Below are 20,919 nucleotides of genomic sequence, written 5' to 3' on the forward strand. Positions count from 1 at the left end.
GCTACTAAGGTTGTAGAATACTAAGTGGTGGTGATGGTTTTCTTCTTCCTGTAGTTATAAGATTTTGAAGCTTATTAATCACTAGATGATGTCCATTCCTGTCTTTACAAACTATACAGACATGTTCATGCATATGGGAAAATCCCTACGGCCGAAAAATGAAATTTGGTACATCAGTGTATTTGAATGAAAAAAGAAATACTCTAAATAAAGTACCTTAATGTACTTAATGCTTAAATGTTCAATATAGCAGTACTTTTATAAAAATATAAAAATTTAATATTGTGTATGTATTATTTTTCCTAATCTTACATTATGCATTGTAAAGAAATATGCATAGACATACTTTTCTTTTGAAGGACTTTACTATGGAATGTGGAATTTGTTATGCCTATCAACTTGATGGTAACATTCCTGATCAAGTGTGTGGTAATCCCCAGTGTGGACAGCCTTTCCATCAAATATGCTTATATGAGGTAAAACTAAAAAATAACAGCAAGACTTATTTTCAGCTAATACAGCATAGAAAGTGTGCATATTTGAAATACATGATTCATTTACTCATTCGTGATATCCTTTTCTGCCCTTAACTCCTTTTACCAGTTTATTCAGCTGCTTGTATGCTTTCATTTCTTTATCATAATTACTAGTAAATGAAGAAATGCTTAAAGTATCCAAGAAGGGAGAAAAATCTATCCAGAATGTATTTATGGACTAGCTTATTTTGCATAACAGATTAAATTGGTGGTACATTAGAATCTTTCTGTAAATGTTACCACAGTGCAAAGCTCTGTAGGTTTATCCTGGTGGGGAGGGTGGCAGTACTGAAGGGAGGGAATTAACACATGGCTAGAGGACCTTGTTTTCCAGGTTGTACTTAAGTATAGAAGAAATGGAACAATCCCATTTTTGTGGTTGAAGATAGCATTTGGTACTGTGTGCACTTTACCAATAAAGACTGTAGGGACAAACATCAGTTTGTTACATAAAATCATAAAATATCAGGTCTAATTATAGAACTCTAAGGAAACAGGTGCTTTTGTAATAAGAAATTTAACTTTTAAAAATTGCCTTACACTTGTAATCAGTGGGTTTAGAATCTAGTCTTGGTGATTAAGACCACAAGTGAGACTAAACTTTTGAAAGCTTATGTGATATTTTGTGGCAGGATTTCTTGTATTGATAAATGGAGTTAGGGAAGGTGTGTAAGCCCCAGGAACATCTATGCATTATCTTTGAGGCTAGAGAAAGTATAACTCTCATCAAAGGGGCTTATAAACCAGTGGTTCGAACTAGTCCATGTTGATTTTTTCTTGTTATTCAAATTAGTAATAATCTGGTATTTGGCTCAAAAAATTTATCTTTTCTCCCCCCACTGGTGGTGCTAGGGATTTAACCTAGGGCTCGAAATGTATTAAATGTATTCCTTGCTCTAATAAAACAGTTAGGAAGGTTAATCATCTGGAATAAAAATAGAATATACTGAGAAATAATTATTTTTGCAGTAACTGTAATCATGCTGACATTGCTTCTTTTTAAAATCTTCAGTGGTTGAGAGGACTACTCACTAGTAGACAGAGTTTTAACATCATCTTTGGTGAATGTCCATATTGTAGTAAGGTAAGCAAATTATCACAATGCATAAAATGTGCCTTTTATGAATATCAGCTTATCTAGAACTTTTTGAAACACATTATTCTCTATTTACCTGGTAAGAAAAGTTGTCTCCAAGAATTCCTTTTCTAGATTTCCTAATTTACTTGAAACATCAGAGAAGTATGTCCCAAACTGTATGGTGACATGTAGTATAAGAATTTCTTTAGTGTTCACAAACTTTAAAAAATATATATTTTTTTTTTTTTTTTTTAAAGCCAATTACCTTGAAAATGTCTGGAAGGAAACCCTGAAATAAGAAATGTTTCTATGAAGAAATAGAAACTTTATTAAAGGATTTTATTTGATATCTTCAGAGAACATATAAAGCAAAACATACTAATATCAAAAGGAAAAGTATGATGAAGCCATAATAATATACATCTGCCTTTGCTTCTTCACTAAGAGTAAACTGGGAAATTGCAGGCCAGAGTCCTGTAGAACTTTCTAAGTCTGTGACCCCTGTACCATTTGGGGAAGTAAATGTATACCAAGGAGGAGATCTTGACTTGCCGATTATATCTGGATTGGTAAAATTTTGATAGGGCTCATAAAATGAATTTGGGAATCGCACATAGCTAGATTTTGGGGGGAAAGTGTTTATTTCATTCAGAAGTTCTGAAGACTCACGATATTTTTGTCTTCTCTTTCTGCCTTCCTATGGAAAAAATACATATATATTTTGTTAGATTCAGTTATTTGTGTGTTTTGTATATTCTGTAAGAATGCCAAATAAAATTTAATCAAATCAGAACCATTGGGTGATTCTTTTAAAACAAATAGGCCATTTCATTAAATAGTATATAATTAAACATACAGAATATAAAAACAATTCTCTGGGCAAGATGGTCAAGCATTTTGTCACTATTCTCAACCTTTTGCATGTCTTGGCAAGTCAAATGATGCCTGCTTTATTTACTGAGTGAAGTATACATGCCAAGAAAACTTCACAGTGGATAATGTGACACGACTTTTGCAAAGTTGTAAAGCCCAACAGACACACTGAGTAGATATTCAATTAACTGGTTAAATACAATTTGAGAAGCTGCTTCAGTGCTTGCACCATCATTCGTGTGGGTCAGAGCCTCAGGAATCAGTTCTTTCCTCACTACATAACTGGCTGAAAGTCAGGAGGAGTTGTTTTTCTTCTTTAGTGATCTCAGGATTGCCCTCTCCTGACTCCATTTATAAAACAAAGCAGAAATACTTTAATCTTCTTGTTATTTTCACTCAGAAACATCTGCAACACCATCATTTTCCAGTATGAGCTCAATCTCTCAACTGCCACCCTTCAGAAAGTCTCCCCCACCCTAGAAAAAAATCACTTTCAGGATCCAAAGTTTTAGATGGTCAGAAAGGATTTCTACATAATTTACAAGAAACAAAGAAGAGATGTTCTGAAGACTCTAGCTTTCCTATTAAAAAGAAACAAATTAGTTGAGAGACAGACAACTTAAAACTATCCTTTTCTGAGAGCTAACAAAGTTATATACTAATGCAGTTTTCCTAAGTCCTGTTGGCTTTATTCACTAGAGACAAGAGAAGTAATAAGTATTCCAGTACATTGTAAATCATTCTCAAAGAACTGTGCCTTCCAATCATATTTCTAAGGGTTGAGAATCACTTTTTAGTTAAGCAACACTTACATTTAACTTACATGTAAAAGAAGTATTTCCATCTAGTTAGAAATCAAGCTACTAAAATTTCAAGAACCGTCTATTGAGTAACTGAAACCCTTCATTTTCAGCACCAACAAATAACATCAAATGGGAAGGTGCTCTTAGAATTGAATCACCTGTTGTCTTTTTTTCTACTGAGGTCTGATTGGGAAAGACAGTTTATAATAGAAGTTGACAATAATTGCCACCGTATACTTTTTTGAAGAGATCTATTGGTACATAGCTACGTCCATTTTTTAAAAATGTATTGTTTATGGATGCTTTTGCATAAAAACAGTTGAATAGGTCAAGACAAAAACATTTAATAATTTCCAGAAACATCTTGGGTTACCACAACTGGGAGGAGGTACTTTTGACATCTAGGGGATGAATACTAGGAATGTTGTTGAAAATCCTACAACATAAAGGACAGCTACCCAACAAAATAAAATCCAGCCTAAAAAACCAATGGTGCTGTCAAGAAACCCTTCATTAGACCAGTTACTTAACCTTGAATGCACATTAAAAACAATTGGGGAGCTTGGAAAATATCAGTATCACTTCTCTGGCCATGAATAATGGGTATCAGGCTCTCCTGTCATAAAAACCCATGATACAAATGATAAAATCAGAACAGAGATATGAAGCACTTAGGAGGCATCTAAAACTAACAAGACTAAGATATTTGAGGAAAGGAAATAACCAGATTTCAGAAAGTCTACAATTTAAATTACACTTACTCTAGACCAGGCCACAAAAGCCTAAAGCAAAGTTATGACATGATCAAGTTGAACCACCAGTAAATTAACTGCTGGAACGAACTCAAAACTCTTGAAAGGAATGCAGTAAAATCTGACCATAGGATCCACAGTTCTCAGTACACAAACATACTTTGCTACATATAGGATGCATGAAAATGTAAACCATAACCAGGAAAAAAATCAGATATTTCAGTTCAGATAGAACTACTGAACAAGGACTATGAAACATCTGCATCAATATGTTCAAGGACTTCAAGAAAAATTAAACATGGTGAACAGGGAAATACTAGCAGAAATATGAAAAATGCAGAAAAGGAAAAATTCCCTAAGTTTAATAACTGATTTTACAGTTAATTAGAGGTCAGGCAAAAGAAAACATCCAAACAAGATAAAATGTTTAAAAAAATAAAGCGACTCAGTTGCCTGGGAAAAAGTTATTCTAAAATACCTTTGGATCTCAGAAGAAGGAGGAGGAGTTAAGGCATGAAAAAAATTGATGTAGTAGATGTATATGTAGTAGATGAGTACTTCTATTTCATGATTGATACCAACCCTTAGATCCTTGCTGTGGCTTTGGCTTCACTCTCATAGCTTCATACATCACCCAGTTAGGAGATGCCCGCAGGGTCTCTGGCCCTGTCCCACACTGCCTGGCCTCCCCAGCTTTCCTTTGAAATCTTGGTGGAAAACCTTCATGATTCCACAACTAATGCATGCAACATCACCACATGGACGATGCCAGGGTCTGCTGCTGACATGAGCTGTACTGGATCCCACCTGAACCATGGCAGCAGTGGCTTCTGAGTATCTTGCTGGCTGAAATGATTCCTATGGAGATGACACCAAGGTGGTCCTGGGTGGATGGGATGGGGACTCTCTTCTTAACCACAACTCTTTGCATTTACACTTTAAACTTTTGAACCTACAATGTATGGGGTATTACTGATTCACAAGATGCTGTCAAAGCATCTTTCCTGTTATCCCAGTGCTAAGTACATGACTTCTTTTTAATGGCACTCATCTCTTTTTAGCAGCTGCATCCTTGTTGGCAGCACCAATATGCTACCTCTGGTTAAACACCAAGTTTTCCAAATTTTTCTGCTCTGCTCTTCTTTGCTCTTGAGTCTCATGGTGAATTTGGCTAAAAGCAGCCAACAATATTCATGCTGCTGCCTAAATGCTGAGCCAGATAAACTAGCTTGTTACCTTTATACTCAGTCTTCCACAAAGTCTCACCGCATGGACATAATGCATTTAAATTCCTTTGGGACAGTGTAACAAGGAGAGCCCGTCGTCTAATGGCTAATGGAGTCCTCATTTCCATCTGAAACCTCATCAGCGTAGCCTTTGCTGTCGTCATTTCTATCAGCATTCTGAGCACTCATCAGTATTACCTGACCATTAAGTTTGGCTCATAGCATTCGAGGCTTTCTCTGTTCCACTTCTCCAAATTTTTCCAAACTTTCAGCAAACCAATAGTTAAGACCTCTCTACATTATCCGATGTATAGTCACAGCAACAATTCCTCTGCTTGGTACCCATTTCCTCTGGTAGCTTTCCATCACTGTATCCTCTTCAGTTTCTCTCTAGTGTTTATTGTACTGATCTTTCACCTCTTTGGTTAAATTTACTCCATGGTATTTAATTTTTTGTAGCTACTGTAAATGGGATTTCTACCTCAAATAATTAGCTATTGGCATATAGCAATGCTTTTGATTTTTATATACTCTTTTTTAATACAACGACTTTGCTGAATTCATTTATTTTAAATAGATTTTTGATGGAGTCTTTAGTGTTTTCTACGTGTAAGAACAGGGCATCTATAAAAAGTGACAACTGGCCTTCCTCCTTTCCAGTTTTGTGTCCTATATTTCTTTCTCTTATCTGGTTGCTTTTACTAAGACATCCAGTATTGTGCTGAATAAAAATGATGATTCATATGACATTTTCAATATTACTAAACTAAAGAGATGTAGAACAAACTAATACTATCTAGGGTTTAAGAATGAGGAAAAGTTGTCACTACAAAGCAGCACAAAGGATTTGTGGTCCTAGAACAGTATTGTAGGGTGGTTATGTTGTTTACTCCAGACATGTAATAAAACCTCCTAGCAACTTGCACACTTTGGTGAACATAAAAATTGGTGATGTCTGGTAGAAAAATTGGTGATATCTGAATAGTTATCTTTCAGATACTATTACACTAATACAATTATATATAATAATAATTTATTACAGTACTATACCAATGTCAATTTCCTGGTTTTGAAAATTCTACTATGGTTATATAAAATGTTTTCATTGGGGGAAGTTGGATTAAGGGTACATAGGAACTCTCTGGATTACTTTTGTAATTTCTCAATCTATAATTCAGGATAAATTATGATTTTTCCCTTGCATGTCTAGGGATCAAAATATTTTTTAAATGCAGAAATGACATATAAATCTAGCTCTCCCCCCACTAATAAAAAGTAAAATCAAAACAAGGATACTGTCAGACTGATGAGAGGAAATTCTTTACACTGAAGAGAAATGATACAAAATGTAAACTCAGATCTATTGATAATGTGAATTCTAATAACTAAATATTAAGCTATTTAAGACATCTAATTATTTTATGTATCTATGTGTATGTGTGTTGGGGCCTACTGGGAACTGAATACAGGGACTCACACATGCTAGGGAAATGTGAGCTACATTGCTGAAGCTATGACTGAGCTATATCTCCAACCCTTTCTTCTTCCTTTATGTCTTTTAAAATTTCATTGAAAGAAAAATGACTGTTTAGATCAATAATAATAAGCATTATGGAATTTGTTATTCATGTAAAAATATATAAAAATATGACAAAGGATGGGGAGTAAATGGCAGTATACTGTAATCGTGAACTTGTTTAATAAGTCAAGGCAGATTATGGTATAAGTTAAATGTGTACACTGTAATTTCTGGAGCTGTGCTATCTAATATGACTTGAACATTTGCAATATGGCTAATAGGAACTGAGATGTGCTGGTAGTGTAAAATAGTAATCAAAATTTGAAAATAATATGGAAAAAGGGTCAAATATCTCAATTTTATACATGATAATATTTTGGATATTGGTTTATAGTATGTTTAACTGTTTTATATTTTAAAATGTGAGTATGAGAAGACTTAAAATTATATATATGGTTCACATATTTCTATTAGAGTTGCTCTAGAGGTGAGATTTGAAAACTTATGTAAAAGTTTTAATAGTTACGTTTGGGGGAGGGGCTTTTGCAGTTACTCAGCTGAGTCAGCAGAGCATGACAAAAGTCACAGCCAATAAGTAAGAGAATGAGTTTCTCTGTTTTTCAGTAAAACTAAAAAAGTAGGTGGTTTGCTGAATTTGGCATGTAGGTCATAGTTTGCTGATCCCTTGCTCTAGAGTAACCACTGAAAAGTTAAAAAGTCCAACGCATATAGTTTAAAAAGCTTAAAAGAGAAAAATTCTCAAATTAGCGCAAAATAAAGAAGGTCAAAAGTGACAAAGAAAAAGTGGGGCATAAAGAAAGCAAGTGTCAAGATCATGAATTAAACACAACTATTCTCAATAATTACATTAAACAGAAATGGAGCAATAAATAGTATTTGTCAGATTTTACAGAAAAACCAGATTTAACTATGTTATTTACAAAAGGACACATGAATACAAGACAGGTGGATTAAACATAAAAGGACAAATGGTTACACTGTGTAAATACCAATCACAAGACTGGAACTGTTAAAGTAGACAAGGTAGAATTTAAGTATTAACATACAGAAGATGTTTCAAAATGATAAACAGAACAGGTTGCTAAAAAGATATAACAGTCCTAAATCTATATGCACTGAATAATGGCATAAAATCAAAAGGAAAAACAGAACTAAAGGGGAAAAATAGATGAATTCAAAATCACAACTGGAAATGTAACATTCCTTTTTCATTAAGTAATAAAAGGACAAAAATAAATCAGAAGAAACAAAGAGGGTCATATATTACAGTAATGGAAACTATCCAATAAGATGACATAACAATTGAGAAATGTATTCTCCAAGTGTTGGGGCACCTACTTAACATAAAATGAACTCAACAGAAAGACTCAGATAGACCCTGTCATGGTTTGGATATGAGGTATCCCTCAAAAGCTTTGTGTTTATACAGGAGTATTCAGAGTTGAAACGATTAGATCATGAAAGCTGTAAACTAATTCAGTTCATCCTAGTTTGAATGGATTAACTGGGTGGTAACTGTAGGTAGGCGAGGCATGGCTGGAGGAGGTGGGTAACTGAGTACATGACATACAAGTGTTATCTTTCCTGTGGCCCCTTTCCCTGTCCTTCTTTGTCTCCCAGCTGTAATGAGATGAGCAGCTCTCCTATGCCATGATTTTGTCTCACCTTGGGCCCAGAACAATGGAAACAGCTAACTGGACTGAATCTTTGAAATTGTGAGCCAAAATGAACTTTTTTCCAAGTTGTTCTGGTCAGCAATTTTAGTCACAGAAACAAAAAAATGACTAACATAAACACTGGTACCAAGAAATGGGGTCACTGCTGTGACTAACATGGCCATGTGATATAGAAGTTTTCGGAACTGGTTTGTGGGAAGAGTGTGGAAAAGTTAGGAGATGCAGACTGGAAAAGCCTTAAAAAAGTATTCTAGGTAAAGCATATTGGGCAGTTCTGTTGGCAGCTCAGAAGACAAGAATGCTGACAGGAATGCAGACAGAGAAGACTGTGCTCAGGAGTTTCAGAGGGAAACTAGGATTCCATTGGGTATTAGACTAGAAGCCATTTGTGGTATATGCTGGTAAAGAAGTTGTCTATGTTTTGCCCATATACTAAGACTTTGTGTGAGGCTGAATTTAAAGGTGATTGGATTAATTAATTTGTCAGAGGAAATTTGAAGGCAGCACAGCATTTGGGCAGTGGAAGACTTTGCTGGCAGCTTTTAGCTAGGTTTACTATAAGAATTAGGAGAGGACAGATCTGAAGGATTTTAAAAACTTGTATTTTGGCCAGAATAGTGTCAAATGGGGACAAATACAGTATGATTGTCAAAAGAGATTACAGCCATGAAAGAGATACTAAGTACTTTGCACAGGGACAATAAGATACCCTGAGTTTGCCTTAGAAATTTGCAAGACAAAAAAGACCACAGCCATTGCAGGCTCAAGGGTATGACAGTAAATATCTTTTAAGAAACTATGGGGGATCTCCCTCACTGCAAACTGGCCCAGCCACCTGGTCAACTGCCCGTCTCCAGTGACCACGCCCCATGTGGTCTAGCGCCTGCGCTGCAGCTGACCTTCTATCAATACGTGGGGTCACCTCTGCCCACTAGCATGGATTATGCAGGAACTGGAGGCCACCATCCCTAGTGGGGCAGCACCCTTCTTGGGATACTGCATTATCAAGTTCCTCTCAGGCACCAGGCTACTGAAGATTAGGAGGTTTGAACAGTACAGTATAGTTTTATTGTAGATTTTTTTGTTACTAGTATTATGATTATCCCTATTATACCTATTCCTACTTTTCTTTTCTTCTAGTAATATTTTTCTTAATCTATTTCCTCTTACCTATCTGTTTCCTTGGAGACTCTCCCTTTTCTCATTCTAACAACCTATTTCTTTTCATTCCACTTTCACTATGCCTATGACATAATGCCTCTATAGACTCACTTCTGATCTCATTAACTTTATATCCCACAGCCCTCCCCCATCCTCTCTGTCCACCATTAGAAATTATGGTTCTTATTGCAAACCTATTGGTTATGCTGTAATCGAACTCATCATCTCTGTTGATTAAGATAATATGGTTAATATCTTAATAGGGACTATTTGGATTAAGGATACATATTGTTTGTATTATGTGCTGCTAATATTGATCTTTCACTTCTAGATGAGGTATTAGGAAACCTGCAGGGACACTATAAGTCTATAGGGGGGAAACTGCAATATCTCGGATTTGCACTGCTAGGGGGGAAGATACATGAACAACATGAGAAAACAAGGGAAGAAAGTGTTCCAATACAACCTCGATGCTATATCAATAGAATCCAATGACAGCATGGCAGAAGCAATGTCAGAAAGGGAGTTCAGAATGTACATAATTAAAATGATCTGAGAAGCAAATGATAAGAGAAAAATGCAGGAAATGAATGATCGCACCAATAAACAGTTAAAAGAGCAAATGCAGGAAGCAAAAGCTCATTTCAATAAAGAGATATACTGAAAAACAAACAAACAAACAGAAATCCTTGAAATGAAGGAAACAATAAAGTAAATTAAAAACTCAATAGAGAGTGTAACCAACAGGTTAGATCACTTGGAAGACAGAATCTCAGACAATGAATACAAAATACTTATTCTTGAAAACAAAGTTGACCAAACAGAAGATGGTAAGAAATCATGAATGGAATCTCCAAGAATTATGGGATATCATACAAAGAACAAATTTAAGAATTATTGGGATTAAGAAAGGCACAGAGATACAAACCAAAGGAATGAATAATCTATTCAATGAAATAATATCAGGAAATTTCCCAAATCTGAAGAATAAAATGGAAAATCAAATACAAGAGGCTTACAGGACACCAAATGTACAAAATTACAACAGATCCACACCAAGGCACATTATAATGAAAATACCTAACATACAAAATAAGGATAGAATTTTAAAGGCTGCGAGAGAAAAGCATCAGATTACATATAGCGGGGAACCAATATGGATATCAGCAAATTTCTCAGCCCAGACCCTAAAAGCTAGAAGGGCCAGGAATGATGTATTTCAAGCTCTGAAAGAAAACGGATGCCAACCAAGAATCTTATGCCCCGATTTGACAACAAAATAAAATCCTTCCATGATAAGCAAAAGCTGAAAGAATTTACAAATAGAAAGCCTACATTATAGAACATACTCAGCAAAATATTCCATGAGGAAGAAATGAAAAACAACAATGTAAGTCAGCAAAGGGAGGAACTACCCTAAAGCAATAGCCAATTAGAGGAGAAACCAACTCAAGTTAAAAAACAAAAATAAGTCAAAATGACTGGTAATACAAGTCATATCTCAGTAATAACTATGAATGTTAACGGCCTAAACTCATCAATCTAAAGACACAGACTGGCAGATTGGATTGAAAAGAAAGACTCAACAATGCAATGCCTTCAAGAGACTCACTAGAAAAAGATATCCACAGACTAAAGGTGAAAGGATGGGAAAAAACATACCACACACATGGACTCAGTAAAAAAGCAGGGGTTCCCATCCTCAGATAAAGATGACTTTAAGCCAAAGTTAGTGAGAAGGGATAAAGAAGGACATTTCATACTGCTTAAGGGAACCATAAATCAGCAAGATGTAACAATCACAAATATTTATGCTCCCGAAAATGGCACATCCATGTATGTTAAACAAATCCTTCGCAATTCTAGGAACCAAAGAGATTACAACACAATAATAACACACCTCTCTCACCATTGGACAGACCTTCCAAACAAAAATTGAACAAAGAAACCACAGAATTCAATAACACAATCAATAATGTAGACTTCACAAACATATATAGAATATTCTATCATCAGTGAGCAAATAACACTTTCTTCTCAGCAGCACATGGATCCTTCTCTAAAATAGACCATATGTTAAACCACAAAGCTACTCTTAGCAAATACAAAAAAAAAGACATATTACCTTGTATTCTCTCAGATCATAATGAAATGAAATTAGAAATCAATGATAAAATAAAAAATAGAAACTATTCCAACACCTGGAGACTAAATAATACACTACTGAATGATGCATGGATAACAGAAGACATCAAGGGGGAAATAAAAAAATTCTTAGAGGTAAATGAGAACAATGATACAACATATCAAAATCTCTGGGGTTCTATGAAAGCAGTAGTAAGAGGAAAATTCATTGCATGGAGTGTATTCAATAAAAGAAAATGTCAACAAATAAAAGACCTAACATTACAGCTCAAAGCCCTATAAAAAGAACAGATTAACACCAAAAGTAGTAGAAGACAGGAAAATTAAAATCAGAGTTGAAATCAATGATATTGAAATGAAAGAAACAAAAAATTGACAAAATAAAAAGTTGGTTCTTTAAAAAAATTTTAAAAAAATTGATAAACCCTTAGCCACACTAATGAAGAAAAGGAGAAAACTCAAATTACTAAAATTCATGATTAAAAAGGAAATATCATGACAGACACTATTGTAATACAAAATATATTTAGAAGCTATTTTGAAAATCTATACTCCAACAAAATAGAAAATCTTGAAGACATCAACAGGTTTCTAGGGACATATGATCCATCCAAACAGAATCTGAAGGATATACACAATTTAAACAGATCAATTTCAAGCAATTAAATATTAAGTCATCAAAAGTCTACCAACCAATAAAAGTCCTGGACCAGATGAATTCTCAGCCAAGTTCTACAAGATCTCCAAAGAGGAACTCATTCCAATACTCCTCAAAGTATTCCATTAAATAGAAGAAGAGGGAACCCTTCCAAACTCATTCTATGAAGCTAATATTACCCTGATACTAAAACCAGACAAAGTCCCACATGGAGGAAGGAGAATTTCAGACCAACATCCCTAATGAACACAGATGCAAAAATCCTTAACAAAATTCTGGCAAATTGTATACAAAACAAATTAAGAAGCTAGTGCGTTATGATCAAGTGGGTTTCATCCCAGGGATGCAAGGTTGGTTCAACATCCAGAAATCAATAAATGTAATTCACCACATCAACAGACTTAAAGTTAAGAATCACATGATTATTTCAATAGATACAGAAAAAAAATTTGATAAAATACAGCGCCCCTTCATGCTCAAAGCACTAGAAAAAATAGGGATAGTAGGAACATAACTCAATATTATAAAGGCTGTCTATGCTAAGCCCATGGCCAACATCCTTCTACATGGAGATAAACTGAAAGCATTCCCCCTAAAAATTGTAACAAGACAGGGATTTCCTCTTTCGCCACTTCTGTTCAACGTCATCCTTAAAACTCTAGCCAGAGCAATTCGATAGACCAAAGAAATTAAAGGGATACGAACTATCCCTATTTACTGATGACATGATTCTATATTTAGAGGAGTTGAAAAATTCCATCAGAAAACTTCTAGAACTAATAAACAAATGCAGCAAAGTAGTAGGATATAAAATCAACACTCATACACTAATGTATTTTTATTCGTAAGTAATGAATTCTCTGAAAGAGAAATTAGGAAAACTACCCCATTCACAATAGCCTCAAAAAAAAAAAAAAAAAAAAAAAAAAAAAAACAAACCTTGAGAATCAATCTAACAAAGGAGGTGAAAGACTTCTATAATGAGAAGTACAGAACACTAAAGAGAGAAATTAAATCTTAGAAGATGAAAAGATCTCCCATGTTCTTGGATAGGCAGAATTAATATTGTCAAAATGGCCATACTACCAATAGCACTATACAGATTCAATGCAATTCCAGTTAAAAGTCCAATGATGTACCTCATAGAAATAGAGAAAGCAATCATGAAATTCAATGGGAAGAATAGGAGACCCAGAATAGCTAAAGCAATCCTTAGGAGGAAGGGCACAGTAAGTGGTATTGCAATACCAGACCTTCAACTATACTATAGAGCAATAGTAACAAAAAAGCATGGTATTGGCACCAAAATAAACAGGTAGATCAATGGTACAGAATAGAGGACACAGACACAAATAGATACAATTTTCTCATACTAGACAAAGGTGCCAAAAATATGCAATGGAGAAAAGATAAGAAAACTGGAAATCCATATGCAGCAAAATGAAACTGAATCTCTATCTCTCATCCTGCACAAAACACAACTCAAAATGCATCAATGACCTTGGAATTAGACCAGAGACCCTGCATCTAATAGAAAAAGTAGGTCCAAATCTTCATCATGTTGGCTTATTATCAGACTTTTTTAACATGACTCCCAAAGCCCAAGAAATAAAGGCAGGACTCAACAATTGGGACAGATTCAAATTGAAAAGGTTTTTCTCAGAAAAGGAAACAGTCAACAATGTGAAGAGCGAGCCTACCAAGTGGGAGAAAATCTTTGACATACATGGTTCAGATAGAGCACTAATCTCCAGAATCTATAAAGAACTCAAAAATCTTTACACCAAGATATAAATAACCCAATGAATGGACTAAGAAAATAAATAGACACTTCTCGGAAGATCTATAAGCAATCAACAGATATATGAAAAAATGTTCATCATCTCTAGTAATAGAAATGCAAATCAAAACTACCCTATAATTTCATCTCACCCAATTAGAATGTCTATTATCAAGAATACAAGCAGCAATAGATGTTGGTGAGGATGTGGGGAAAAAGGTACACTCATACATTGCTGGTGGAGTTGCAAATTGGTGCAGCCACTCTGGAAAACAGTATGGAGAGTCCTCAGAAAACTTGGAATGGAACCACCATTTGACCCAGCCATCCCACTCTTTGGCCTATGCCCAAAGGACTTAAAATCAGCAATACTACAGTGATACGGTCACATCAATGTTTATAGCAGCTCAATTCACAACAGCTAGATTGTGGAACCAACCTAGATGCCCTTCAATAGATGAATGTAATATAGTTGAAGGACTGGTATTGTGGTATACATACACAATGGAATATTATTCAGCCATAAAGAAGAATAAAATTATGGCATTTACGGGTAAATGGATGGAGTTGGAGAACATCATGCTAAATGAAATAAGTCAATCCCCAAATAACAAAGGCCAAATGATTTCTCTGATACGTGAATGATGATACATAACAGGGTTGGGGGAGAGGCATGAATGGAAAAAAAGGATGGATAGTATAGAGGAAAATGAGAAGTGGGGAGTAGGAAAAATAATATGAGACAAACATCATTACCTTATGTACATGTATCATTACGCAAATGGTGTGACTCTACTTCATGTACAGCCAGAGAAACGAAAGTTGTATACCATTTGGATATAATGAGTCAAAATGGAAAAAAAAGAAAGAAAGAAAGAAAAGAAAAGAAACTATGGGGCACATAACTTGCACAGGGTGCCCAGAAAGTTGTTTGCCCAGTATTCATTTCACCAAGCTCAGCCACCAAGCCACTCAGGCCTTTGCAACCTTGGTCCAAGGTGACTTGAGTGGCAGCAGATCTTGGCATCATCTATGAGATATATCTTCTGCTGGAATATAGGCTACTGGAGTTAGGGGGTCATGGAAGCTTCCACTGAGATTTCAAAGGAAGACTGGGTGTTGAGGCCAAGTATGGCAGGGTGGGAATCCTTGTAGGCTGCCCCTTAGAGGGTGATGAATGAAATTGCGAGAAGGAAGCTGAAACTGCAGTAGAGACCCCCTGGATTAAGAAATGCCAGTAACATGGACTGGCCAGAAACTGGGGAAAGCTTCTAGCCATACACAGCTAAGAAGACAACCAAGCTGAGAGAGAGATCATGAGCAGTGTTACTGACAAGGCCAAGGAAGTTGGACTGCCTAAGCCCTTTGAAGAGAACATCTTTCCTTGTTGTCCGGATGCTAGATTTGGAGCTACAGAACCTAAAACCTGTGCAGGGTTTTGGTCTTTCTTTGATCCTGTCTCTCCTTTCTACGTCCCTGGTTCCTCCCTTTTGGAATAGGAATATCCACTCTATGCCACTGTATATTGGATGTAAGTTACTTGCTTTTCATTTTTACAGGGGAGCACAGCCAAGAAATGGTTTGCCTTGAGTCTCAGATGAGACTTTGAACTTGCACTTTTGAGCAATGTTGGGACTGTTAAGACTATAGGGACTCTTGGAGATGGACTGAATTTATTTTGCATTGTGAGCTGGACATGAGCTTTTGGTGACCAGGGGAGGAATATTATGGTTTGAATAGGAGGTATGCCCGCAAAAGCTGCTATATTAATACAGGAATGTTCAGAGGTTCAGTGATTAGAAGATTATAAGAGCTGTGACCTAATCAGTTCAACCTAGTTTGAATGGACTAACTAGGTGTTAAGTGTATGCAAGTGGGTTGTGATTGGAAGGGACGGATCACTGGGTACATGCACTGGAAGGGTTCATCTTTCTGGCAGTTCCTTCCCTTCTTTTTCTGCGTCCTGGCTGTAATGAGCTGAGTAGTTCTCTTCTACCAAATGTTCTGCTTCACCTATGCTTAGGACATGGACTAAATCTCTGAAACTCTAAGCCAGCAAAAGCTTTTATTTCTCTAAGTTATTCTGGTCAAGTATTTTGATTATAGCAACAAAAAGCTGACTAAGAGACTCCAATACAATAATACTATGTGATTTCAACACACCTCTCATTCCAATAGATAGGCCATAGAGTCATTAAAGCAAAACTCTTCAAACCTATAAAACACTATTAACCAATGGACCTAACAGACATTTATAGAATATTTCAATCATCAATAATCAGATTCACGTTTTTATCCTGAGTTATACTCCATGTATGTGTGTCAGAATACAATCTACTGTCATGTATATCTAAACAGAAAAAAATTTTTAAAAAAGATTCACTTTCTTCTCAGCTGCTCATGGAATGCTCTCCAAAAGAGATTATATTTTAGGATACAAAGAAAGTCTTAGGAAACACACATACACACACACCTGAGATAATCTCTTCCATTTTCCCAGATCATAATGGAATGAAATTAGAAATCAATAGCAAGAAAAGCTGCAAAAATCATTTTAACATAGGGAAAATGAACACACTTGAATAATGAATGATTCATAGAAGAAATGAGAGAAATAAATTCTAAGAAATGAAATGAGAATAGAGATGCAACATATCAGAATCTCTGGGACACTGTGAAGGCACATCTGAGAGGAAAGATGGTAGCACTGAGTGCTTATATAAAAATACAAACACACCAGAAAAATCCCAATCCAATGTTACATCTCAAGGCCCTAAAAAAAGCAGAGCCAAAATTAATGAAATAGAGAATAAAAAGATAAGACAAAGGATTTATGCAACAAAGAAATGGTTCTTTGAAAAGATAAATGAGATTGATAAATCCTTAACTAAATTAATGAAAGAGACAGAAAATCCAAATCAACAAAAATAGAGATGAAAAAGGAGATACCATCACAGACATTAGAGAAATCCAGAGGATCTTTAGGGACCATTTTAAAAACTTATATTCCAATGTATTAGAAAAATCTAAAAGATATTGAAAAGTTTCTAGACACATTTGTGCTATTAAATAGAATAAAGAATACAGAAAACCTAAACAGACCATAACAAGCAATGAGATTGAAGCATTTGAAGTTTTTAACAAAAAGCTTTCCAACAAAAGAAAGTTCAGTTTCATATGGGATTCCCAGCTGAATTCTGCAAATACAGAAATACAAATGACTAGAACTTTAAAGAAGAATATTGATTCTCCTCAAATTATTGTTTTAAATAGAAAACATGGTGGGGCAAGGAGAGCACACTTCATTCTAGGAAGCCAGTATCATCTTGATACACAAACCAGATTAAGGACTTACCAAAAAAAGGAAATTAGAGATCAATATCTTTGATGAACATACTTGCAAAAATCCTTAGTAAAATTTTAGCAATCTGCATTCAAAAATGCATTAAAAAGATTATAGATCACAATCAAATTGGATTCATTCCAGGAATTCAAGGTTGGTTCAACACTCTAAAATCAATCATTATAATTCATCACATAAATAGAATTAAGAACAAAAATCACACGATCACTTCAACAGATGCTGAAAAAGCCTCTGATAAAATTCAATACTCATTCATGTTAAAAACAACGTAAACACAATAAATAAAATGAACTTACTTCAATACCATAAATACTATATATGACAAACCCAAAGCCAACATCAGCTTTCAAATTTTCCCTAAAAGCAGTTACAAGATAAGGATGTCCACTCTCATCAGTACTGTTCAATATAGTTCTTGAAATTTTTGCTAGAACAATTAGGCAAGAGAATGAAGTTGAAGGGCTACAATTAGGAAAAAAAGAAATCAAATTCATCCCTGTTTGCAGACCATAGGACTGATTCTATACTTTGAAGACCCAAAAATCTCCACCAGAAAACTTCTAAAGGCTGATAAACAAAATCAGCAAAATATCAGGATACAAAAATCAACATAACAAAATGAAAAACTTTCCTATACATGAATAACAAATGGAATGAAAAATCAGGAAAAATAATTCCATTTACAGTAGTTCATTTAAAAAAACAGAATGAATCTAATCAAAGAATTGAAGACCTCTACAATGAAAATTATAGAACACTGAAGAAAGAAATTGAAGATCTTTGAAGATGAAAGGGCAGAGTGTGCTGTAATCCTAGATAACTTGGGAAGGCAAAGACAGGAGGATCGGTCTCAGCAACTTAGTGAGGCCCACAACAAATTAATGAGACCCTATCTCAAAATAAAAAATAAAAGGATGGGAATGTAGCTCAGTGTTAAAGTGCCCCTATGTTCAATCCCCACTACCAAAAAACTAAACAAAACAAAACAACAAAAAAACTGATCAAAATCCCAATGACATTCTTCATAGAAGTAGGAAAAAAAAAAAAAAAAAAAGTCCTAAAATACATAAAGAACTCAACCTCCACCAACAGAAAAAAAAAAACCCAACAGCAAATAACCCAATCAATAAATGGACAAATGAATTAGAAATTTCTTAAAAGAAATACAAATGACCAACAAATACATCAAAAAGCTTGATGCCATTCGTAATCAAGGAAATGGAAGTCAAAACTATACCAAGATTTCAAGAAGATAAATAATATTAAGTGCTGGCTAGGATACTGGGGGAAAAGAAACACTTATACATTATTGGTGGGACTGCAAATTAGTACAATCACTGTGGAAATCAGTATGGAGATTCTTCAAGAGACTAGGAATGTATTCACCATATGATCCAGCTATTCTTCTCCTTAGTATTTGTTCAAAAAAAGAAAAACCTGAAATCAGCATATTATAGCAATATAACATTCCAATGTTGATAGCAGTGCAACTCACAATATCCAAGTTATGGAAACAGCCTAGATGTCTTGTCAACAGATCAATGAATAAAGAAAATAAGGTATATATACAAAATGGGCTACTCAGCTCTAAAAAAAGAATGAATTTATGTCATTTACAGGAAAATGGATGGGAGCAGAGAACATCTTGCTAAGTGAAATAAACCTGAATCTAAGTCCAGGGTTAAATGTTTTCCCTCATATGCAGAAGCTAGAGAGAAAAAAGGGGAATCTAAAAATAGAAGGGAGATCAGTAGAGGAGAGGAAGGAGATCTGGGGGGAGGAAAGAAAGAAGAGAAAGGGGAAGAACTGAGGAATAAAGTTGACCAAATTATGCTAAATGCTTGTACAAATGTACCATAATGAATCCCATCTATACAATTATAATGCACAAATTTAAAAAAAAAGTATACTTGTAAGTAAACAGAAGACTGGGAGAGTTGAGGGTGGAGAAGAATGGGTACTAGGGAATGAACTAACAAATTATTTTATATGTATATATGAATATGTCACAGTGAACTCTAATATTATATATAATTCACTGACATTAAAAATAAAAGGATGAAATAAAAACGAAGACTATAGAAGATCTGAACAACTCTATCAAACAATTTAAATTGATTGACATTTAAAGAACAGTACACCCACACTTCAGAATACACATTTCTAAAAAATACATAAGGAACATTCATCACATTTGAATTTCTACTTGGTAATTAAATAAGTTTCAGTGATTTTAAATTATTACAATAATACAGCATATGATCTATGAGGACGACAAAATTAAGTTAGAAATTGATAACAAAAAAATTCAGAAAATCTCCAAAATATTCAGAAATTAACATAGCTCTCTAAAAAATTCGTGTTTCAAAATTTAAGTCAAGTGCAATTAGAAAATATATTCAACGAAATAATAATGAAAACACAATATATAAAAACCTGTAAAAGCTAATAAGGCTCAAACATAGCTCTAAGTGTATATTTTAGAAAAAAATTTAAAATCAATGACTTCAGTTTTCACATTATGATGCTTGAAAGAACAAATTAAAAAATAAGAAAGGAAATGACAATTAGTAAAATAGAAAACAGAACAACAGATTAAGAAAATAATTGGTCTTTGAAAAGATCAATGAAAATATTAAAACCTCAGTTTGACTTTGGAAAAAAGAAATCAAAATTATAATTATCAGGAATGAAAGAGGGGACATCATTACAGATGCTGGAGTTGTTAAAAGGATAAGAGAATGTTATAACCACACTGATTAATTAAAGAACTTATGTGAGAGTGGTGAATTTCTTGTATGATATAAATTACCAAACTGATGCAAGAAGAGAACAAAAATCTAATGATCACTGTATCTGTTAAGGTAAACTAGTAATTAAAATTATTTCTACAATAAAACTCAACTCAGTTTTCAAGCTAACACATTCAAGAAAGATCTCTCAAAAATGTTTTCTGAAAATAGAGGGAACAATTTCAACTCAAAAAATTCATAATGATCCTGACAACAAAACCATACAAGGTTATTAGGAGAAAAGAAAATTACACACCATTATCTCTTGTAAACATAGATATAAAAATCCTTAATGAAATTGAAATTCAGTGAATGGAAGGCAGTAGGATAACAAATCCTGAGTGGATTTATCCCAGAAATAAATGGTTGATTTAACATTCAAAAATCAATGTGATTCATCACAGCTGATAAAGGAGAAAAATCATATGATCATGGCAGTAGATCTCAAAAAAGCATTTAAAACCCATTGTATGATTTAAACTGATTTTTCAGCAAACAACAAATGTGGTAAAATATCCCCAGCTTAATAAAAGGC

The 20,919-nt window shown here is 34.5% G+C and overlaps 2 protein-coding genes across 11 annotated transcripts in view; one reads left to right on the forward strand and one right to left on the reverse strand.

The window, feature by feature from the left end:
* FANCL (FA complementation group L) overlaps positions 1-2,010 on the forward strand; it is a 69,182-nt gene extending 67,172 nt beyond the window's left edge. For 2 of the 4 annotated variants that reach the window (XM_079110474.1, XM_079110472.1), the window contains 2 exons: positions 360-476; positions 1,549-1,863. In XM_079110474.1, the coding sequence (XP_078966600.1) occupies positions 360-476; positions 1,549-1,677 (246 nt within the window). In that variant the 3' untranslated portion in view covers positions 1,678-1,863. The other 2 variants (XM_079110473.1, XR_013759142.1) reach the window with 2 other exon arrangements.
* VRK2 (VRK serine/threonine kinase 2) overlaps positions 1-20,919 on the reverse strand; it is a gene marked incomplete at its 5' end in the record, with an annotated part of 141,219 nt that overhangs the window by 34,606 nt on the left and 85,694 nt on the right. For 3 of the 7 annotated variants that reach the window (XM_079110467.1, XM_079110466.1, XM_079110465.1), the window contains one exon: positions 1,939-2,311. The exons of 2 other annotated variants lie outside the window; for them this stretch is intronic. In XM_079110467.1, coding sequence (XP_078966593.1) covers positions 1,967-2,311 — 345 coding nt within the window. In that variant the 3' untranslated portion in view covers positions 1,939-1,966. 2 more of the 7 variants (XM_079110470.1, XM_079110468.1) reach the window with 2 other exon arrangements.

Source organism: Sciurus vulgaris (genome assembly GCF_902686455.1).
Source record: "Sciurus vulgaris genome assembly, chromosome: 14".
NCBI classification, from domain to species: Eukaryota; Metazoa; Chordata; class Mammalia; order Rodentia; family Sciuridae; genus Sciurus; species Sciurus vulgaris.